Source organism: Montipora foliosa, chromosome 11, assembly GCF_036669935.1.
Source record: "Montipora foliosa isolate CH-2021 chromosome 11, ASM3666993v2, whole genome shotgun sequence".
NCBI classification, from domain to species: Eukaryota; Metazoa; Cnidaria; class Anthozoa; order Scleractinia; family Acroporidae; genus Montipora; species Montipora foliosa.
This window is the reverse complement of record NC_090879.1, coordinates 27,879,508-27,903,010: the sequence shown is the minus strand read 5'-3', so window position 1 is coordinate 27,903,010 and position 23,503 is coordinate 27,879,508. Positions and strand designations below refer to the sequence as shown.

The 23,503-nt window shown below is 38.3% G+C and overlaps 3 protein-coding genes across 3 annotated transcripts in view; 2 read left to right on the top strand and 1 right to left on the bottom strand.

Annotated features, from left to right (window-relative positions):
- Positions 1–2,297: 2,297 nt before the first annotated feature.
- On the top strand, positions 2,298–8,619 carry LOC137975732 (ribonucleoside-diphosphate reductase subunit M2 B-like). The gene is made up of 10 exons (XM_068822905.1): positions 2,298–2,542; positions 3,047–3,191; positions 3,408–3,472; positions 4,115–4,261; positions 4,423–4,484; positions 5,171–5,255; positions 5,658–5,749; positions 5,843–5,894; positions 7,452–7,670; positions 8,209–8,619. The coding sequence occupies exons 1-10, from the start codon at positions 2,426–2,428 to the stop codon at positions 8,371–8,373; spliced, it is 1,149 nt and encodes a 382-aa protein (XP_068679006.1). The 5' UTR covers positions 2,298–2,425; the 3' UTR covers positions 8,374–8,619.
- Positions 8,620–12,109: 3,490 nt separating this feature from the next.
- LOC137974884 (peroxisomal membrane protein PEX13-like) lies at positions 12,110–22,070 on the top strand. The gene is made up of 5 exons (XM_068821887.1): positions 12,110–12,438; positions 14,874–14,930; positions 18,054–18,626; positions 20,052–20,239; positions 21,046–22,070. Exons 1-5 carry the CDS (start codon positions 12,192–12,194, stop codon positions 21,289–21,291), a joined length of 1,311 nt encoding a protein of 436 aa, XP_068677988.1. The 5' UTR covers positions 12,110–12,191; the 3' UTR covers positions 21,292–22,070.
- A 305-nt stretch (positions 22,071–22,375) lies between these two features.
- LOC137974885 (eukaryotic translation initiation factor 2 subunit 1-like) overlaps positions 22,376–23,503 on the bottom strand; it is a 14,547-nt gene continuing 13,419 nt past the window's right edge. Inside the window, exon 6 of the mRNA XM_068821888.1 lies at positions 22,376–22,842. Coding sequence (XP_068677989.1) covers positions 22,711–22,842 — 132 coding nt within the window. The 3' untranslated portion in view covers positions 22,376–22,710. The remainder of the gene's footprint in view (positions 22,843–23,503) is intronic.

Below are 23,503 nucleotides of genomic sequence, written 5' to 3'. Positions count from 1 at the left end.
AAATGGCCGACAAAAGCCGTTTTGGACCGGAATTGTCCAAGGCAGAAATCAATGCTTCAGTGGAAGACTTGTTGATCCTGGAGTTTTTAATAAAACAATAATTATTCTACTTGGGCTTGCTGGATATAAAAATGATTATAACCAACTTGGCGCTATGTGCCTCATTGGTCATCTATCACTTCATATCCAGCGCGCTCTCGTAGAATAATTATTATTGTTAAATAGATATTTCTGGAAGTCTGCACATTCTAAAGTTATTACTACGGACTATAGACCGTAGGCCCTTTCTCACAAATATCTTCCATGTTCATAAGTTCCCTGTGTGGCAATAAAGAACCCACACCCTATTTGAGAAGAGTAGGGGATGGAGTCCCAGGTGCTGTGGCTGTCCTTTGTGAGTATATGGGTGGGTGGGTACAGCTGGTCCAAAACTTGAACCTGCTCAAACAAATAACAAACAAACAAACAAAAAGGTACAATTGTTCCTATGTGGGTCCCCCATGAGGAGCCCCCAGGATATCGCAACCCGAGTGTAAGCTCCTTCACATGACCAAGAAACATAAGAGGAGCTATCAGAAATAATGCATAATTTTATGGATAAGTAAATTTTGTAAACGGCACCAAAATCAAGAGAGGCGTTCCAGTAAGGTGAATGTGATGAATGGATGAAGAGATTTTTTCTTTCCACGGGTGATGCAAAAGAGTAGTTCCTGATGCTGTTATTTCTTTTTTTCTTTTACAATAATTATTAATGTAACAAAGTGCAAATGAACGAATAAACTATTTCTGTTTGTATTTGTTGTTGATCAGCGAAGGTTCTTCATGCACTCATCATGGTAGTGTAGGCCTCAATATTATTGATTTCTGTGCCCTTTACATTAAAAGTTTACTGTATAAGCGCCACTCATTTACATACAGTAAATTTTGTATAGATCGCTAATTTAAAAGCTTACCAATTTCTTGTGATGAAGACATTCAAAATAATCTTCTCTGTAATTCTTGCAAGGTACCCAATGGTCATTCCGGCCAATTCGGTGAACACAACTTAAAAAGTCGTCCCAAAAATGCGAGCAACGGGATCTGTTTCCATCTATTCCGTACATAGACATCTCGTCTTTCTAGCCAAAAGGGAAAGCTGCTGACGAAATGGTGTCAGCTGCAAGTCAGTTGATTTTCGGCTTCTAAAGAGAAAGCCCCGAACCAATAATTAAGAAAACCTACCTCCGAAGACCTCGAAATGATTGAATAACAAACAAACAAAATGGCGTCTGAGGTTTCTAAATCCGGGGATTTTCAAAGAGCCTCCGCTGACTAACAGGCCTTAGTTCTTCAAACTTGACAAGATTTCAGTCTTTCCTCATTTCAATGTTTTCAATGTTTTGCATAGCTACAGTAGATATTGGTGCATACGAAAACCTTGTCCAATCTTCAAAGTAAAGTAAACTTTATAATCTGGATAGTGGACTTTGGACAGTGACTGAATTGGGTCCTTTGCATGAAACTGTCACATGGTATAAATGCTTGGATGGCAAGACATCCATAGGCAGCCCAAGTTGGCGTCACTAGAGAGCGTGTAATAATTGATTACTAGTAGAAGATGACCTTTGAGTAAAAGCGGTGTTGCGTTACAGGCAGCCGTTGAGAATTTAAACGCGTTGTAAGACTTTGTATGGGAAATAAAATACCGAAGATTATGAAGCCTCAAAAACGCTCAATTTAACGTTCATTCAATAAAATGAATAAAAATGACTTACCTCTGGTGTATTTTTGTGCCTTTTGGAGCTTATTTTACCATTTCGGGAATTCTGTGTTTTCCGTGTTTTCGTCTTAGAACATTGAAAACACGGAATTCCCGAAACGGTAAAATAAGCTCCAAAAGGCACAAAAATACACCAGAGGTAAGTCATTTTTATTCATTTTATTGAATGAACGTTAAATTGAGCGTTTTTTAGGCTTCATAATCTTCGGTACCGCTTTTACTCAAAGGTCATCTTCCACTAGTAATCAATTATTACACGCTCTCTAGTGACGCGAACTTGGGCTGCCTATGGGACATCCAAAACAAAGAAAAGTCACGCTTGGCTGGTTGAAAATCGCTTTGTTTTGGAGCCTGTCGCATTCTTTTGGCATCCAGCGTGGCGGATTTTGACAGTAAATATGCAAAGAGCGCATCTGCGGTAAGTTTATTGTTTTCCAAATATGGTACCGAGCAAAGCACCAAAATTCCCGGGAATAAATTAAACCAATCACAAATGGGCAACTTCGTATACCAAGTTCGCTAATTGGTTAGTTAGTGTTTACCGCGCGAATTCAAGTTGAGCGTCGCGTCCTTCTATCGATCATTCCTTCCTCTGCTCTCTTGTACATTGCATCTTTCTCGCTTTCTGTATAGTCTTAGTTAGTTTTAAATTTTTGATATTTCAACATGCTCGGAGAACTTAGCTACATTGTCCAAAGCGACAACTCCAGCAAGCTTACGAAGAACCTCAAGAACAAAGATGTGGAAATGGAAGACGAGAAATGCAACGCAAAGAATATCGAGGTAACGTTAGAGTTTGAGTCCAACGGATTCTTCCATTTTGGCGGGAGAAGAAAAAATTTTATGGCAACTATGTATTCACTTGTTTCTGCTGAGCTAAGGAAAGTTTCAAAATAGCGTTAAGTTTTGTCGGCAATTTCTCCTAAAATATTTTCAGTCCGGTACGCGGTATTCCTGTCGACTCAAATGCACGTCCCGTGTGTATCATGGCTATAGTGAAAATATGGACTTTGACGAGAGACAGTTTTGCTGCAGAATTTTGATTCTGTAGTCGCACTAAAAGCTTTTTTGCCTTGAGTTTGGGGTGAGGTTATGTATTTTTGAGATTTTGTAAATTTTTTAATTCATCCTAAAACAAAGGAGTCCTTGAGATGATTAGATTCCAACGGTATTTGGCGCAATAAAACTCGCTTGAATCTCCTTGTTGAGGGTGACTGTGTTGCAGTACTTGAATCCATTTCTTAATCGGTTAAAATTATGTTCCCTCTTTTTTTTTTTCTTCTTCAGTATCACGGTCCTGAAAAACCAGTTTATAAATCGAAATCAAAGTTCGACACTGAAAGCGAACCACTTCTCCGAGAAAATCCACGCCGATTCGTCCTTCTACCAATACAATATAAAGACATCTGGCAAATGTACAAGAAGGCTGAAGGTAGGCTATAAAAATTGCCACTAGCAAATGTTATCGTTTCCAGAATTGTCTCATTGTCAATAATTTAATTTAATGTTCATGCCCTCAGATGTGCCTAGACACACGTGTTAATAATGTAATAATAAAAATCATCATAATCATAATAATATGTAATACTACATCTTCCAAACTAACCCTAGAATTTCATTGTTATGAATTTGATTAATTTCATTGCAGCATCCTTCTGGACAGCAGAGGAAGTGGATCTTTCCAAAGACAAGGATGACTGGATGTCTCTTTCGGTGAGATTTGGAAGTTAATCAACTTTGCTTGTGTTTGGTTGAAGTAAAAATTCACTTGAAAGCTCTTTAACAAAGTACATGTTACCTCATTTAGGGTCACAATATAGATTATAGTCATTGAGGTCTACTGAACAGGAACCTTAAAAAGTGCAGCCTGGTGAAGTGTTGGTAGACCTACATGTATCAGAGTGTTAGTGGGTGACCTTATGGGTGTTTGCAGGTTCAGGTTAATTCGGAGTTGAAGAATTCTCATGGACTTGGATTAAAAGGTGGAAGACAGCAATAACTCTACGAGTGGCAAATGGACTATGTTTTAAGAGGGGTGCACCCCAAAGGAATAGTGTAGCTGACTGGTGATATAATTTTTTTTGCACAATACCAGTTTTAGTAGAAAGCTGCTGGTCTTCTCAGGGGTGTGCATCCCCTAGATCCTCCCCTGCTAGGGCAACTTCAAAGAAGTGTAAAAGCCATCATAAGGGTTAATATCAAGAGGCCTTTTGTAGACTGCCAAATGGCAAGGAACTACCGTATATTCTGCTGACTCTTCAGACATTGTTATATGCAAATTGATTCTGGCTGGACTACTCAGGGTTCCTCTTTACATTTTGTGCTCCATAGTTACCTTATTACATCATTTCCTAGGACAATGAACGGTATTTCATCTCCCATGTCTTGGCATTCTTTGCCGCTAGTGATGGCATTGTCAATGAGAACTTGGTGGAATGTTTCAGTCAGGAAGTCCAGATTCCAGAGGCAAGATGTTTCTATGGTTTTCAAATTGCAATTGAGGTAAGCAGTTTGCTTTGCTTTCTATTTCATGGGCAAATGGAAAGAGAAATGAATTTAAGCAATGTTATCTTTTAACACATACACACCTGATTCATGATCTTCTAAACTGAGGAGGAGTAGATTGTGGCAAGAGATAAACTTTGTTTTGTTGTTCTTTTTAGAACATCCATTCTGAGATGTACAGTCTGTTGATTGAAACCTACATTGAAGATTCCATGGAAAAGTATGTTTGACAATATTCTTTCTTATTCAAAGTGCACCTTGCAGTCTAATTTTGTGGTTGTCACATAAACTGATGTGGGAGGCGCAGTAGCCTCATGGTTAGTGTGCTCGACTTCGGAGCGATAGTCCGGGTTTGGGACCTGGCCAGGGACACTGTGTTGTGTTCTTGGGCAAGACACTTTACTCCCTCGAAGCCTTTCTCCACCTAGGTGTATAAATGGGTAGCAGCGAAATGCTGGGGGAAACCCTGCAATGGACTAGCATCCCATCCAGTGGGAGTAGAAATAGTCGCTTCATCCTACAGAAACCAGGGATAAGCTCCGGCCTGATGGGCCACTAGGCCCAGTGCTGGAAATAATTTTTCTTTATAAACAGGACATACGTCCTTTCAAATCTTCCTTTTGGTCGGACATTTGCCGAATTGGACCGGACATAATTTATTGACTGACAACACCTTGAAGAAGAGAACTCAAGATGTGATAATGAGATGATCAGTCATCGTGTCTGATCATAATGTGAAATTGACCGGACATTTTCAAAATTTGGTCGGACAATGTCCGATGACCGACTGTTATTTCCAGCACTGAGGCCTGTAAGCTGATTTACATAAACTGATAATGTAACTTAAAATCAATGGAATCCATGTTCACTTCTCAAGTACTGACAGCTTAAAACCTTATTTTGCAGAGATCGGCTGTTTAATGCTATTGAAACAATGCCTTGTGTCAAAAAGAAGGCTCAATGGGCCCTTAACTGGATCAACCCAGAAAGAGTAAGATTTTTTCAGTGCTTTGTTAACATTTTGACAGTTCAAATCAAATTTAAATCTGTTTGTAAATGGGCTAATTTCTTTAGTTCAACATTTTGCCATCCTTTTCAAATCAAGTCTTTAAGTCCAGAGTTTTCGTGATGCTAATTTGATGTACTTCACATATGAATGAACTTATTTTCATCACAAACCTCCGCTCGTAGACTTCCTTAGAAGAGGAGGCAGACAAACTCTAAAAGCTGGTTTTCACTAGCGACAAAGTTGGAGTCTTAGTCAGAGTCGTAAAGTTGTTCATGTTCGTGAAAACCAGCCTTAAAATGGCCTATTTACTTTAGGCTATTCAGCCATAATGTACACAAGTCAAAATTCCACTTTTCTAATTTGGAGTGCTTTTAATTTTTAAAGGCTTCTTATGGTGAAAGGATTGTTGCTTTTGCTTCTGTTGAGGGAATTTTCTTCTCTGGTTCTTTTGCTGCTATTTTCTGGTTAAAAAAGAGGTGAGGATCCCATGATAATAAAATTATTTAATTTCTACCTCGAATCTTTTAACAATCATTCAACGAGCTGACTTTCTTTATTCTTTACCAAAGGGGAAAGATGCCAGGTCTTACCTTCTCAAATGAACTTATAAGCAGAGATGAGGTATGAGATAACACTCAAATAATTAAAAGATTACACTGAAATAGAGATAGCACTTAAAACAGCAAAGTCATTATTACCGTAAGATGAGTAGCACAATCATGATGTACATTTGTGTAACATAGTGAAATTTTACAAAATTTTTCATGCTGCCATAAAATTGGATGAAAAGGAACCTGACAAAATCAAATAGCCTCTTAAGCTGATATCTTAATGTAAAATGAAATTTTTTGTACTGATGGATCAAAAATAAGCAATTTTAAATTTACCCATGACCCCTTGCAGGCATGGTAATTTCCTCATTTTGCCTAGATTACCCTAAAAAATTTTGTTAAATAACCCGAAATATTCTCATTTTTAACTTTGACATTACAGAAATGTTAATTTCAGAGTTGATTATATGCTTCGCTTGATTCGCAATTGAGAAATTCCGGCGAAATGTTCCACATGGATTGCAAAAAATAGGGCAAAATGGGCTGAAGTCCAGAAAAAACTGGTTTAACTGGATAAAAACAAGTCAAGGCCTGGTAGCAAAGCTTGCTCTGAGGGAACGTTTCGAAACGTAATGGCGGATCTGCAAGGAGAAACTTTTGGTTCTTTCACGCTCTAAATTCGCTTTGTCAACCTCTGAACGTCAAGAAGTGTTTCAGACTCACAAAGAGGTCTCGTTCTTTCACAATTTGATTTGTTTCTTTCTGAGCTTTGGCATGTAATTTGTACATGAGATGAGCATTCTGTTTTTCTTTGGGTTTTGTAATGTGAGCTCGGACAAGCAAGATACAGAGGACATTTTGCGAAGCTGTGCTTTGGCTCTAAGGCAAATTGTAATGGCGGACAAAGTGTTTCAGACTGAGAAAAAATGCTCTGGCTTCTCGTGTGCTGAGAAATTTTCGGTAAAACTTTCTCCAAAGCAACTACCACAAATGAGCATTCTCAAACCATATTTTATTCTGCCTAACCACAAAACATCCGTGGGTTACAGACGCAAATTGCAAAACAGCACTGAAGATTTTAGGAGCGTGACGCTCAAGACTGTTGTGCTTTTCGGCCTCTTTTCTCCGTCATTGGTGAGAAATTAACCACATTTTTTTTATTTACTGGTTGCAACATTGTTTATGTGAAATATGTTGTCGATTTCGTTGTGAGGAATAAAGTACAAGCCGTCTGAAGAACCTTGTTGTGCTCGTCTTACTAGTTTGCGTGTTACGCGTGACGCGCCATTTTTTGTCCCCAAAGTAGGCAACCGAATCCGTTTATTCTAAACTTAAGCGACCGATTTCGCTAATCTACACAGTAAATGTTACTTAATATGTAAGAAGCATATCTGCGAAATGTGAGTGGCTAGCACTTTTTACCAGCGGAGATATGGCCTGAAGTGTTCGTTCAAGATACTGGTTTCCCAAATGTACATCATGATTGTGCTACTCATCGTAATATCTCTGCCACAATAAAAATAACTATGATTTTATGTTAAATTGTGAGCAGCATTGGAATAATTGCCCTGTTACCTTTTTAACATGGTTAAGTAATAGTTTACTTATGTTGTCTTCGTCTTTGTAGGGTTTACACTGTGACTTTGCTTGTTTGATGTTTTCCTACCTTGTCAACAAACCATCAGAAGAGAAAATCAAAGAAATCATCAAAGATGCTGTTGTTATTGAACAGGAGTTTCTCACAGAAGCTCTTCCAGTCAGACTTATTGGCATGAATCATGATCTGATGACGCAATACATTGAATTTGTGGCTGATAGACTTCTGGTTGCTCTTGGCTGCTCTAAGGTAACGTCAAGTCAGACTCGTTTGTTTGCAATGGCTCAATCTTATTAGGTACCATTTGCTGATGAAAGTCTTTCAAACCTCAGATTAAAACCCATATAGACAACATAAAGTAGTCTTAAGATTATCATCAATTATTTTAATTGGATTTTGTGCTTGGTAGGGTAGATACCGTATTCCAATAGCATTCTTTCAAAAATGTCAAATGAAGGTATCTGGTGACCATATCATGGGCTCAAGTTTAGAGCTCATTGAGGGCAGCTTTTATTGTTGTTGCTTTCAAGTTGACTGCTGGCCAGGTATATGTACAGGCTCAAGCCACATTAACTTATTGTAAGAATACATGACCCAGGAGCTCTAAGATTTAAATTTCAAGTGCTCTTAACCCATTGACTCTCAGGGGCTCCCCAATGACGAGTAAAATCGTCTGGCATTAGACAGACTAAAACACTAACCCTAGCCGGTTTGGACGTCAGAGGGTTAAATGACTCCTAACAGTCATTGATTAAAATAGTCACCTTTACTCTCTTTCTGTTTGAAGGTCTACAATGTTCCGAATCCATTTGACTTCATGGAAAACATCTCATTGGAAGGAAAGACAAACTTTTTTGAGAAAAGGGTGGCAGAATATCAGAAAGCAGGTGTGATGTCCATGATCAAAAAGATGACCTCTGAGCACACATTTAAAACCGATGCAGACTTCTAGCTCTCAACAAGAAAGTTTTTTTTTAAAAAAGGTATAATAGATTGAACAAAAATAGTTCCAAGTTTGTAATTATTATGCTTACAGAGACTCGGATAGTGAATTTTTAATCACATGGAAACATTACTAGAATTTTTTTACAACTTTTGCTGTGTATACATGTTGTATATAGTTTCGCTTGTACAGTTATCATGCATTCTTTGGTTTTAAATTTTTTTAAACAATTAAAAGAAACTTGACTTATTCTTATGAGTGCTTACAGAATTGATACTTTACTGATCTTTAACAATAATTTCCTGAAGGCTCGATTAACATTGGTAAACAAAAACCAAGATTAAACAAAGGGTTTTATTCACCAAGCCCGCTAAACACTGCTATGTGAAAGGCAAATGGAACAATTGAGGAATTTTTTGCAGCTTGAATGGTTGCATCACTACATGTACTTTACATCTGAAACTGATATGGACAGAATGAAACCAATTTTATTCCAGTAACCAAGCCATCCCAATCAACTGGGAGGGGTCATGCAAACCTGGATTTGCAAGCTTGGTATCCCCAAACTATAATGATTTAGCCATGCATAGTCCTGGTTTGCTGACCATGTATCGCCTTTTCTTTTCTCAGCTACTGTAGCCCTATGAATGTCTTCTTCACTAATGATAATCGCTGTCTGTTTTCTTAATCCAAAGAACTACTGTTTTCCAAAGAAAAGGAAATTTTTGCATACCCATAGTTTAATTCCCCAAGGATTGGTCTGGAAGACCATGTGGCCTTGAAAATGTCTTGTCGTGTGAGACAATTCCTTTCATAAGCCACCATGAATATCTCTTATTTCTTGATGTCATCACACCAAAAGAATTGTACATAAATGTTCTTAGATGGCAGAACTAAATTTGAGCAGTGGAACTGCAAATATTCTGTTGGTATAAAAACTTTTGCTTTTATTGTATTGCAAGTATTAATCTAATACTTGGCAGAAGAAATTAATATTGTCGTGCCTCTTGTACTTTCAAATTTTTTTCAAAGGTTCTTTTTCTTGCTTTTAAGGCTTGGTATCAATCTTATGGAAAGGTTAAATTGGAAAGTGCAAGTTACAAATGTTAAAAATAAAGCAACCAAAACTCAGCTTCATTTTAAGTGAAATTTGCACTTGTTCCCAAAGAGATAAAGATCTGCTCTTACCCCTCCCTTGTTAGAACAACACTTAAAATATATGCACCCTTACCGAAAATACCAAGTTGACTGTCTCGGAAACATTCAAAGATGTGCCACTTGCTTTGCAACCAGAATGTATGCCATAAACTAAGGTTTTGTTGCATGGGTACTAGCTGAACCACCTACAATGGAAAACTGTAGAAAAGTTGCCAGGCTTCCCCTAATGCACACAACCCTTCATGGCAAAGTATTCATCAACATAGCACTATATGTCGCCAACAAACCTTGCCAAAAGACAAAGGGATCCCACCTGAGTAAATTTCTGGCATTCCACAGCTGCTGTGATGAATATTTAAATACAGCTTTTGGTCTCGCCCAATCAGTGACTGGAATAAAATCCCCCTGATTACAGATCACTGTTGTAACAATAGCGAACTTAAGCACACGTTTTTGAGATGTGGACGGCAACCAGAAGTGAGCTGTTTTCCCTTTTGACTTGTCTTTACACAACTACATTTACATCGCCAAGTATCTTTTCTCCATTAGGGATGATTAGTATAAAACTCTGAGGAATACCACTGTCCTGGGACGCAAAATGTTGCCGTCCGAGTCTCAAAAAGGTGCGAGCTTAAGCTCCCTATTGATAAAACAATCTTAGCCCCCTTACCTGTAAAAAAAAAAAAAATACCTGGCCCCAGTAGTTCAAACAATGGATAGCGCTATCACTATCCAGCGGATAAACACTAGCAAAACCAATTAAGTTATCCAGTGGATAATGATTTATCCGGCGGATAGTGCTATCCATCGTTTGAACAACTGGGGCCAGATGTTTAAAGTGCCTATGTAGTAAAATAATATAAAATATCTTTTGCTTATTTTAAAGACCTTTCAAATGAAGATTCCTGATTTCTATTTTGGGAGACCACTCATTCCAGAGAGATTGAAGTTTTTGTTCAAAAACATTTTCAATGCAGCCGCAAAAAAACGGTTACCATGTCAAAAGCACAGAGGGTGTCATTTTGTAACCTTCCTTGACGTGGATTACCGCTGCTGAGTTTGAACAACACCCATCCAATATTTTCTGAGATATTCTCAATTTTGTGATTTATTACAGTCATTGTCAAGTTTGTGACGTCATCAACTTTTCAACAAAAACTTGAATATATCTCTGGAACGAGAGAAGGTATTCCAAAACAGAGAAAACTATTCATTATTTTAAAAGGTCTATAAAATAAGGGAACGATATTTTTTACTTCATAGGCAACTACTGCACTAACCAGTCCCTCCCGACCACCCGCTTTAGGCCATTTCTAAGATTTTGCGGGATCCAGAATTGCTGCTCCTTGATGCTCGTTGCTTTGGTTACGTACCCTTCCTTTTTTGGAATGGTGTTTTCTTTTCTCAGTATGAATTTTTTTTCAGAATAGCTTAAGGAAAAAAGGTAACCGTTGACAAACTTTCGTTTCTTGTTTGTAGTTCTAAAAATATACCAAACTTTGTTGCAGAAGACAAAAAATAATAAAAATTAGATTCTGTGCACGTGCGTTCTAAGACGAAAATGCGTTGTTTCATATTTGATATCGGAAATCGGGAAGAAGTGTTGACACGTGGAAATTTTTTCTTTCCGAAGGTACGATAAAGCTGTACTATACTAATTCATTAGGGCCTAGACCTGCGCGCTTTATTTGAGAAAGACAATACAGGCGTTTCCTAACTTTCTTAACAACTTCCGCAATATAAGGTGCGGTTACACTCACCATGGTAAATGCCATTTCCCATGGTAAATTATCCCGCGGTGCCTCACACTTGAGTTTTAGTATACCGCGTTAACTTGGGGTCACACGTTACGAAGATTACCGAGGTAAAACGAAATCTCGCGCAATTCATTGGCGGGAAATTTAATCACAACTTCATCAGCATAGTGATTGGCTCTTGTACCTCGGGCATCAAAACGCCCTTCCAACTTCCCACGTTAAATGTCGTGGGCGCTTCCCCCGAATTTTTTTGACGTATCCATGGATATTTAACACGGGAAATTTACCTCCGGAAGCGTCGGTCACACTATTAAATACAGTTTCCCGTGGTAAAAAGGCAATTTACCACGGTAAAAGTGCCCCGTGTAACCGCACCTTACATAGTATCGGAAAATAATGACCAGAAGACTGTTTCCACAAAACATTGCGTCCAAAATTGCGTAGGACCCTGTTTATAAGGAGGGAGGATTACCCTAGCAAGAGGGTTACCCTAGCACTCACACATTTCTTCTAGGGTAACCCTAGCTGAGTACTAGGGTTACCCTAGCTGTAGGGTAACACTAGCTGCCTTTGTAAATGCTCTGCTAGGGACAACTCGCCTACCTGGGACAACTTTTTAGCGGTTTCCGTTGCGTTTGCGATGCTGGCGGTTACCAAGCACACAAAGTTGTCCCGGGTGGTAGGGTAACCCTACCCGTGCAATTTTGCTTGTGAACCCGGGCTATCTTTGACCCTCCCGCTAGGGTAACCCTAGCACCTACCTGCTTTGTAGTGTATCCTGGACTTTGTCCCTGATGTGAAATTTTGTGGAAAGACTGGGCTCTAGGAAACGTCGCCATCTTGGAAACGAAGATGGCTTCGCAATTTGGTAAGAGAACAGGTTCGAAACAAGTTCTTAGAAAACGTTAGGGGATGTCTGCTCCGCTAAAACCTTGGGAACGTGCGGGAATAAATACGAGGTCCAGCACACTGTCGTTTGATGAGACTACTCGACTGCCATTAGGTGCGGGCGGCCCAAGACTGAATGCTCTTCGCAATTCTGGCGACATGGATACACATTCGTCACAGTCAACATCCAGAACAAAAGCACCTCCTTTGCCTCCAAGACCTCAAACACAAAGATCGAATGGTGGATTGATGTATGGAGGCTCGCGATATGGTATGGAGCTGCTTTCTCTAAGCTTAAATCCAAGTCCAACTTTATAATATTTACATAATTTAAGAGAGAGTATATTTCCAGTGGTAATAACTCGGGGATACGGTATTCGGAAAAAATCCGAATGCTTCTTTGCTTGAGTCGAACCTACGACCTTCCGATTACAGTACTCTGCACAGTTCTTTTAACAAAGTGAACAGCATTCCATACAAATTTTGCATCAGTACAACACTGATTCCCAGGTATGCGGATTAATGGTTCCGTAAATAAAGAAGGTCGACAAACGCAGTGCCTTTCTGGAAAAGTGGCCTGGTTTTGAGAATCATAGTCTGTTCGTTTCTCAGCTTTGTGCAAATCACCTAAGGCCTGTATGTTGTAACTGTAAGTCTTAGCAAAATAGTAAAAGTGAGTAGTTATCATTGTATATTTGGGAAATCTGTGTATTCCAAACCAATTCCACTAGCCCTGATCACTAACTAATACTGAAGTTAAAATCGAAAAATTTTAGACTGCCGGTCATGGAGTATTTTAAATATCCTTTTCTGCTTCTGAACACTTAAAAAACTTTAAAGCTGAAGCTTATTTAAGCTATGATGAGGTGGATTGTCTTACAGTGTACTACTTTAATTATTATAGGAGTATTATTATAGAACAGTGCAAGAGCATTAATTCTTATGATTGCAAATTGGTTTTGAGGCATATCCAGGAAAATGAGCAATGACAGAAACTTCTAAAAGATGTTTTTTTCATTGAGGGTACAGTAATAATGCCTGTTTGTTCAGGGATGATCTGAAAAAAAAAACTAGTTATTGGAGGGATTTTCTGTAGCTCTGCATTTGTCAGAAACTGCAGGTTGCTGCTTGGTACAAAAGCATGAAAAGTCTCAGATTCTAACTGGTCTAGAGCTCTCTTTTGAGAAGTTGCTTCAAGTGATATCTGAAGCTAACAGACAAGGATTTCAGCTTAATCAAATAGTTTCTTTGATATTTGGCTAGATGTAAATGCAGTAATTTTAATCTCTCTGTTACCAGAATACCAGTTCACTTTTTTTCTTCTTTTTTATTACAAACATTAGAAGATAACGATGCATGCTATTCATGTGCAAGTTAGTGAATGGGTTATTAGTAATAATTAGTTATTAGTAATAATTAGTCATTATAACTACTAATAAATTTATTAATAATTATAATTAATTAATGCTAATATTAATACTGCTTTATTATTGAGAATCAGATGCATCTATTTCTCAGGGTTTTTTTAGAACTATGTAGGTCTGGGCTCATTTTTGGACTGCCCCATCTGGTAAATGGCTACTGGTGGATTTGGTATATTTGAAAGATTTTTGGTGTAGGAAGCTATTTACAGGAAAAAAAGAGCTATGCGTGTAAGTCAAGGGGACTTTGGCAAGTGCTGTAAATACAGCAGTACACAAATTTTCTTGGCTATTGTGGCAATGTGTTCCTATGATTTGCAGTCTTAAAACATCCTTGAATTATAGACCACTTCCCACTCTCAAATACATCATTGAAAGATCTTGATATTTTCCACTTACTGGAATATTATAGAAGGGAAAGATGGGTAATAATAATTATTCTACAGATCAAAAAACTTATCCTTATTTTTCTCACCTAAACAAGTCTACAATGTAAATGGTTGAAACAATTCCAAGCCATTTTTTGGGGGAATCCATCTACCAAACTGGTGTGCAAACAATATTTTGGTAGCATGGAGATAATTAAACATTCTGTTTTCTAATGTGTCAGCCTGTTCATTGAATATGGCATTGCTTGGAAATATGATTGCACAAGATAGCCTTGAAAAATACATTCAATCCATCTTTCGATGCCTGTAAGCAAAGATCCATGTGTCCTGTGCAATTTAATGCATTTTTTAAATATCCTTTTTTCTTGCTTGGAAATCCTAAGAGATTGACATTTGAAAAAATCATAAAAGTAAAATGTGTGTGAATGCTTAATTTAACGATGAAATGATTTATGAATTGGATCATAATTATATGAACTGCGGATATGAAATCAATTGCATAGAGAAGCCTGAAAAATTCAGGACTTCAACGGGATTTGAACCCGTGACCTCGCGATACCGGTGTGACACTCTAACCAACTGAGCTATGAAGCCACTGACGTTGGGAGCTGGCCATTTGTGGGTTCATTCCTCACGGGAACATTAGAACCCACAAATGACCAGCTCCCAACGTGAGTGGCTTCATAGCTCAGTTGGTTAGAGCGTTGCACCGGTATCGCGAGGTCACAGGTTCAAATCCCGTTGAAGTCCTGAATTTTTCAGGCTTCTCAATGCAATTGCAAAAATTGCGTTCACAACTGCGGAGATCAGATCTTCACTTGAATGCTTAATTTATAGTGTTCAATCCTAGATTTCAAGCAGACACCCATTAAATGCATTCTTAATATTTTTTTCAGGTTATGGAGGCAATATGTATGGAGGATACAACAGCATTTATGGGGGAGGATTTGGAGGTAAGTTTCTTGAAGTCAAGTGCACCAAATTCTCTCCTTTTTGCTTTTAACCCATTGACTTCTGGTAGTGAGATTTAATCAATTCTACTCTGTCTAATGCCAAATGATTTTACTCATCAGTTGGGGTGAGGTGTAGCAGTTCAGGGGTCAATGGGTTAACAACCTCCTCATCCTCTCAAAAACCTAATGTCCCCTTTAATCCATTGACCTGTTCCCCCAGAGTCTAGGAGTGTGACTTAGTCAACTTTCCGCTGTCTAACACCAATGATTTACTTGTCAATGGGTTAAACTCATCACCAATATTGCCACGCTTTGGAACTGTTGCCTTAAAGAGTTAGCAAGGAGGGGCTTCCATGGTAACTATGCAAGCTGGAACCAACCCCCATCCCCCCCACCCCGCCACCCTCATCCCGAAGTAGGCACTGCTTCACTAGAACAGAGACCTGCCTTCACAGGCCAACCAGTCTTGGTACAGGGAGGGTGACATTCACTCTACAAAAATATACTTTATTATTTCTTGAAAAAATTTGATGTCAGTGGTAAAATTTTCCTTGACCTCCTGAAGTGGGTACATGTATTCTTTTCTGCTATGCGCAAACTCTTTGAAAACAGGATCACAAAGTGGTTTATGTTTTCGGGTGAAGAATAGACCCACGCTTTTCACCAGCTCAGATGCGAAACAACTGCTTGTTTTGCTAACTTGTGGGAACTTGAAGGGCATGCAAAAAATCTGTCTTTTAAGAAAACTGAGTTATGTACAGAAAGAAAAAATCACTCGTTCCTACATGTAGGAGTAAATGGGTTAATTGTTTTAAGTTTACATGACTGTACATCCACAACAAAGTACTACTAATTTATTATTATTATTATTATTATTATTATTATTATTATTATTATTATTATTATATTATGATGATGATGATGATGTAGAATTGACCACAGGGTTTTTCCCTGGGGAGAAATATCCAGTAAAGTCTCATCCCAAGACCTCAGACTTCCAGCACTTTTCTGAGGATATGTGTCGATCCGAGGAGTGCTGACTTTTGCATCGATCTTGTTCGGTCCGTAATTCCTAGTTGCTCCAAGTGGCCTGCCAGCTTCTTTGACACTGAACCCAATGCACCTACTACCACTGGCACTACGTTTGTCCTTGATTTCGAGATCCTTTTAATCTCTCTTGCCAGGTCTTGGTACTTTTCATACTTTTCAGTTTCTTTTTGCCGTAGGTTGCTATCTCCGGGAACAGCTATGTCCACAATGATTGTTTCCTTTGCCTTCTTTTTCTGAATTACAATGTCTAGCCTCCTGTGATGGATATCACAGTCTGTTTGGATGGTAAAGTCCCACAACAGTTTTACTTCCTCATTCTCTTCTATGCTTTTGGGGGAATGCTCATACCGTTTGTCACTGCACTCAACTCCATATTCCTTGCACAACTCCCAATGTATGACCCACCCAACAACATCATGTCTCTTTTTATATTCTGTCTGCGCAAGCTTGGGGCAACTACACAAAATATGCTGCACAGTTTCGTCGTGACTACCACACATTCTGCATTTGGATGATATATTTTGGTTTTCAATTCTGGCTTTTACGGCGTTTGTTCGTAGTGCCTGGTCTTGCGCGGCAAAAATAAGCCCTTTTGTCTCCTTCTTCAGTTCACCAGTTCTTATCCAATTCCAGGAAACACCATATAGGTCCTCTGCCTCTCTCTTGAACTGCCCATGCAGCTGCTTTCCAGACCAGTCCTCAATTCTTTTCCTCTTTATCCTTTCCTTATACTCCTTTGGTGTTTCAATTTCATCGATATTCTTCCTCTCCCATGCAGCTTTCAACAAACGTTCCTGGCTCTGGCTGATGTAGACATTGATATTTCTTTCTTCAATATTTATGGCCTCTTCAACACTAATTAGTCCACGCCCTCCTTCTCTTCTTGGTAAGTACAGACGGCTTACGTTGGACCTGGGATGAAGAGCTCCATGGATGGTTAATAGTTTCCGGGTCTTACGATCCAATTCAGCAAGCTCACAGACACTCTTTGTCCAGTTTACAATCCCCCCACTGTACCGAAGTAGAGATACAGCCCAGCTGTTAATAGCCTTTATAACATTACCAGCATTTAGCTTTGAGGACAAAGTTTTCTTCACTCTCCTAATATAATTATTCCTTCTTCATACTTCTCATCATTTCGTCATGCATAATGTCATCGGCTTCCAACATCCCCAGATATTTATAACCTTCAACATCATCTCCAATACTTCGGATAATTCTTCCATCAGGCAATCTTATACCCTCTGACTTATCCAGCTTGCCTCTTTTCGTTACGATCATTGCGCACTTCTCGATTCCAAAATCCATACCAATGTCACTGCTGAACACCCAGACAGTATGTACATTAAGTGAGTTAATTTCCTTCTCATTTCTTCCATATAATTTCAAGTCGTCCATAAACAGTAAATAGGTTATCTTGCCCTCTTTCTTACTAACTTGGTAGCCTGCTGCTGATTCATTCAGTACACTGCTGAGAGGTAGCATTGCAATCACAAATAACAAAGGGGATAAGGAATCCCCCTGGAATATTCCTCTCCTGATGGATACTTCACCAAGGTCCTTACCACATGCCGTTAGTTGTGTTTTCCAGGACTCCATGCTTTCCCTCATTAGCCGTTTGATGTTGTCTGCAGCCCCTACAAGATCAAGTGTTTCCAATATCCAGGAATGGGGGACAGAATCATAAGCCTTCTTATTATAATAATAATAATAATAATAATAATAATAATAATAATAATAATAATAATAATAATAATAATAATAATAATAATAATAATAATAATAATAATAATAATAATAATTATTATTATTATTATTATTATTATTATTGTTAAGCTCCCAGTGAGAAGATATCAAAATAGTTTTCGCACTTTTTCCAGGAAAAAATAGTCATTTTCACACCTTACAACAAGGTGGCATTATTTTTAGGTTTCCTTTAAAACCAAGACATTTTTTTAGCCATGGAAGTAAGGCAGTAAGATACTGTACTTGGTCCTAGAAAGGTTAAAACATTCACCAAATTTACATTAATTGTGGCAACTAAAATGTGGGTATTTTATACTTTTTCATCAGGACATGGGATTTATGGAGGTGGATATGGAGGTGGATATGGAGGTGGATATGGAGGTTATGGTCTGGGCATGAACCGTTTTGGTAGCCCATTCAACCAATCAGGAAGTAGCTCTTTTGTGGGTCACGCAGAAGAGAGCAGCAGAGCAGCTTTTCAATCCATTGAATCTATTGTTCAAGCATTTGGATCTGTTGCTATGATGTTGGAATCAACTCATTTTGCCATGCATAATACATTTACGGCTGTTCTCAGCATGGCGGACCATTTCAGTCGACTTAGAGCTCATCTAGTAAGTGTACTGGGAGCATTCACTTTGTTCCGGGCCATCCGGTATATCTTCAGAAAAATACGGGCACTGCTAGGTCTTGCTAAAAACCAAGGACTGGAAGAGGAGTTGTGGGACAATGCAGCGACTGATGTGTCCTCTAGTGGTTGTGAGGGAGGCAATTCTAAAAAGCCAATATCATGGCCAATTTTGTTATTTTTTGGAGTGGTACTTGGCACACCTCTCATAATATGGAAATTATTGCAGTCCCTTATGAATGACGAGAGCAGCACAAAGGACTGGAAAACAGGTATCATGTGTACAGTCTACAGTTAATGTAACAACAGTTTATTGGCCAGTTAAGCAGTTTATTTCAGAATGGTTGCACCTTTGTACATCTCACTTCTCATACATCTTGACAGGATGTTCAGTTTGACAAGCAAAGGTATTGAGCTTTACTGTGTATCTGCAGTACATACCATTCACAGTCCACTAATACTCAAACTGCCAGATATGTTGAGTGTTATACAATAGTGCAATGCACGTTTGATGAATGACCTGAAGTGTCCTGACAATAAGACAGTGCCTTGTGACCCTACTTTTCAAGTGGACATAATACCAGTAGTTGTTTTATCTCTAATTCTTAATTTTAAGATTATTGTTGTTCATAGATGTAGGTAGTTTATGTTTATTAAAGCTATCTTCCATAGAGCAAATGGATCTCTTAAGGATGTTGCCCACTATTGTTGTTGCGCATACGTTCTGCGCATCTCGAGATACTCGTACATGTGAAACGATCGGTGATCGTAACAGATCGCTTAGGTCCCGATATCTTGCTAGTGTTAACAATGAAAAGACAAGTTTTGCATCGTGAGCACGCTCACGATGCAAAACTTGTCTTTTCATTCATGTACCTCCGCAAATGTCATTTATTGCATAACCTGTACGTTATGTAATAAATTATACATTGGTGAGACAGGTAGACGACTAGGTGACCGATTCCGCGAACACCTTCGCGATGTTGAGAAGAATGACAAGGATGCATCCCAGCCAGTCGCTCGCCATTTTAATCTGCCTAACCACTCCAAAAAGCACATGGCTATCTGCGGCCTTTCCCTACATCTAGGTACGACGGAAAGCCGCAAGAATCTGGAACAAAAATTCATCTTTCAAATCCGCACCCTTAATCCTCACGGTATTAACGAACGCTTTTCATTTAACTAATATATTCCTATTTTTCACGTTGCCATGTTACCACCAATAGCGTAGCTCCTACTCTACTATAAAAACTACACGTAACCCATAATCCCTCGATTCGCTCTGACGAAAGGCTAACGCTCGAAACGTCAGCTTTTAGAATCTCTGTACGGTGGCCAATTTACATTATCAACTCCGTTGATAAAATCAAATTTTTGTATACTACTTCCCCACCGACGCAGCACCACAGTTTCTTTAGAAACTACCCCTTCATTCTATATTCTCTTTGTTTTAGTATATACTAACTCCGTTGATAAAACCAAATTTTTGTATACTACTTCCCCACCGACGCAGCACCACAGTTTCTTTAGAAACTACCCCTTCATTCATTTAGTATATACTAAAACAACTATTCACCTCATTGTTGGTGGCTAGTGGTGTTTATTATTTTACCCTGCCGCTTTGTGGCTCAGTAAATATCCACCACTAGCCATCTCCACTTGGTTGAATAATTGCTAATTATTATAATTTTTGTCAGGGGAAGGAGATCATGTTATTGCAAGAGCAGAGTATGACTTTGATGGAGAAGGAGAGGAAGAGCTGTCTTTTCGTGCTGGCAACATTCTACGGCTTGCACCCAAAGGGAAGCAGCCTCGTATCCGTGGATGGCTTTTGGGAACAGTTGATGGTAGCACCGAGGGAATTGTTCCTGCAAATTATGTTAAGGTTTGTTGAGAAAGTTCTCTAAGGGCGTTGTTGTTAATTGTGATACAGTTAGCAAATAATAATTATTATTATTAACAATTATTCACCTCCAGCTTGGTGAATATTGGTGGACAAAACCCAAGATGGAGTCGAGGCTTTTATTCACCGATATTCACTGAGCCTGTGGTGAATAAATCATTGTTTTGGTATTTGTAATTACATCAAAAATATTATTTGAAAAATATTATTTCTTTAACCATTGACTCCTGGGGGTTCCCCATTGACAAATAAAATCATCTGTCATTAGAGTAAAATACTGTAATTAGTCTGGTCGGTTTTGGCCGGTTCAGGTGTTTAAGGTTTAAAACAGTGATTTCTTCGTCCGTCACCTTGAAAAAACCACATCTATATTGTGATTATCATGTTATAGTCACCTGAAGTGAATTTTCAGTAATCACCTATGTTATGATACTAATAATACTATTATTCCAGCTGATTTGGGCATTCAGAAAACTACTTTGTTATTATGAGCCCTTTCTCAAGTCAAAAGCCTTCTCATACTCAGTTTTAGAGTTTGGAATGGGGACATTAAGATTGGACAAAGTTCTGCTCAGATGGTTGGATAGATGGTGCAGCTAGTCATTGCATAGTATCTGAGTAAGCTGCAAAGATACCTGACAAAAAAGTTAATTTTAGAATCAGTCTTAAATGTGACGATGGCCTTATAATGCCACTAGGCACGAGGAGTAAGGTAAATTTGGCTTCCAGTTGTTCACGCCCGCACAAGTAAAATTCATTATGGTTTCAAGTTTTCTTCCCCTTTGCAGATTTTGGGTCTCCGACGCAGAAAAAAGCAGGTGAGAGAGTCTAAACAAGACAGCAGTCAAGAGCAATGTGGCATATCTGAAGCCAACTTGGGTCACGAATTTGTCAAGGAAGAAGACAAAGCTGATGGTAATGGTATGATATCATCACAAGACCTGATTACCGAGGAGACTTTGAATGAAGAAACTCTTGCAGATAGTGAACTTTTAGATTCTGATTTGCGAAGTCTTAATGAAGGACAGAATTAGTTTGGTCAGATAGGAAGTTATATTGAATAATTCCAAAACTACTAACTTTAGTCGTACTGAAGTTGTTAGTTTTAGAAATTATTGAGTTTAAGTGATTTATAAGTTATCAGAGTATCAATGGTTCGACTCCTGAAAAGTCATTATTGATCAATACCCGTGTATCTCTAAATGATAATAGTGGGTTTAATAGCCCACTTTCGATATATTAAAATTCAGTCCTAAACAAAAGACATCATCTCGAGGCTCTGGGGAATAAACTCATACAAATCCTTATATTTATTCCCCAGGGCCTCGAGATGATGCCTTTTGTTTAGGACTGAATTTTAATATATCGAAAGTGGTCTATTGTAGACACAATGGTATGAACCAAATATCCTTCTCACACACCTCTGGGAGCATTGAAGCACAAGCAACAAAAATTAATGAATACAGGTGAGAAAAAAATTCGGAAAAGATCTGATCGCTGAAACTGCAGTAGGAACAGGCAGACAGTAAAAGAGCATGTGACTTTAAGGTCACTTGGGCCCATACCCCAGAGGGTGTGAGAAAACATTTTCTGCTTCTTTCATTCCTCAGCCAACGTTTTTATGATGCAGCAATTTGTTTGGCCTCATTAAGGAAACAAGAGCATTTCATATTGAATATCAAATTGTAATTATGAGCATCTTCCATGTTCTTTAAGGCCTTATCCACATTAATTCATTTTCATTTCAGCAAAATATCTTTCATTCCATGCTACAATGCTAAGAAAAACGTTTTGAAAGTTTTGCCACTTTTTATAGCATTGTTTTCAAGTATCTGCACTTAAAGTGGATTGTTTTGAAAGTCTGTGTTTTAGTGTGGATGACAGGCAAAAAAGTATGTGTTTTAAAGTGAAACTGCATCACAGATGGTGGGGCCTAAGGGTTGATTATCAGAAATACACTCAACTCACAAAAGTTACATGTGTATCTGCTCAGCCTGTAGATACAATAATAATTTGTGGAAGCATTTCTGAGTTATATCATTCATATCAGTCTATCTTCACCTGGGGAAAGCTCAAAAGCAACAACTTTGCTATACAGTGTAAAAAAATGTACAGAGGTCATTCTTAAACATTGCTATTTTTCTTTGAATTCACATTAGAAATGCAGTGGGCAGAACATTCAGATCAAAATTAATCATGATGCAACCAATAAAATTACAGTATTTCTAGGTCATGTGACCAAAACTGCCTCATCAAATTTGTGTTTAAAACGTTTTTCCAGCAGTCTGATCTAAACACTGCAATCTCTCCCTTTTTGTTGGTTTCCGTCTGTCACTGCACGAAACACAGTTTTACAACTTTTATGTGATGTACTGCTGTGGTAGACTTTGCCCTAAAAGTGCATGTGAGACTAATTAAGTTAAAGATATCTGCTAAATTAATTTTCCAGTGTTCTATGATATCTCTTCTGATATTTCCTCTTCATCTGGATTGTCATCATCACCATCCACCTCAGCATTTTCTTTTTCTAATCTTTCCATCTGCTTGGCAAGTTCAGCCTCATCACTCTCTGTCACCACTTTAGGCTAACCAAACAGGAAAAAATCAAACTTAGATACTACTACTGTTCGTTTGTGTAATAGTGTCCCCATTACAGTGAATTCTAGTGACATCTTCATAAAGACGCTCCCTTTAGTCCCATTTATAACAACCATAAAATGTTTTGATAAATGAGTACCGACCCCTGATCATTAACTGGAACCTTAATTTCACGGAATGACAAGAAATTGGAAAATTGAGTTTCATGTACATGCATAATTATAACGGTTTTCAAGAAGTTTATAATGACACTTTAATTTGAGAAAGATATTTGCTTTGAAGGCACACTGGAACATACTTTTTAACTGGTTAATTAAACCAGAGCATCCATTGGAATTGTTGAAATATTATTACTGTTCCAATGTTCCTTGTATAAGAAAAAAAAAATTGGGGTTTTTTTTTTCAGTGAGGTGAAAGTCAAGGTATTATTATTTTGGAGGATTTGGGGTTAATTTGAAACTATTTTTCTCTGGATTATTGCCCGAACGCTTTTGTACGGAGGGTTCTTCTCAGTTATAACAAGGCATCATTGTGAAGAAGTTAATCAAACTGAGAATCCTCTGTTCATGTGGAAAACAGGGAGGCCATAAATAATTATTATGCCTAAAAACGTTGCACTGTCTTCAGCTCCATAATTTGCTTTTGTTT

Excerpts from the sequence above, each read along its gene's own strand:
- LOC137975732 (XM_068822905.1), top strand. The coding sequence starts at position 2,426 with ATGCTCGGAGAACTTAGCTACATTGTCCAAAGCGACAACTCCAGCAAG. Across the intron at positions 4,262-4,422 it reads GTTTTCAAATTGCAATTGAG|AACATCCATTCTGAGATGTA; the intron begins GTAAGCAGTTTG and ends TGTTCTTTTTAG. Across the intron at positions 7,671-8,208 it reads TTGCTCTTGGCTGCTCTAAG|GTCTACAATGTTCCGAATCC; the intron begins GTAACGTCAAGT and ends TTCTGTTTGAAG.
- LOC137974884 (XM_068821887.1), top strand. The coding sequence starts at position 12,192 with ATGTCTGCTCCGCTAAAACCTTGGGAACGTGCGGGAATAAATACGAGG. Across the intron at positions 12,439-14,873 it reads GTATGGAGGCTCGCGATATG|GTTATGGAGGCAATATGTAT; the intron begins GTATGGAGCTGC and ends TATTTTTTTCAG. Across the intron at positions 20,240-21,045 it reads TTCCTGCAAATTATGTTAAG|ATTTTGGGTCTCCGACGCAG; the intron begins GTTTGTTGAGAA and ends TCCCCTTTGCAG.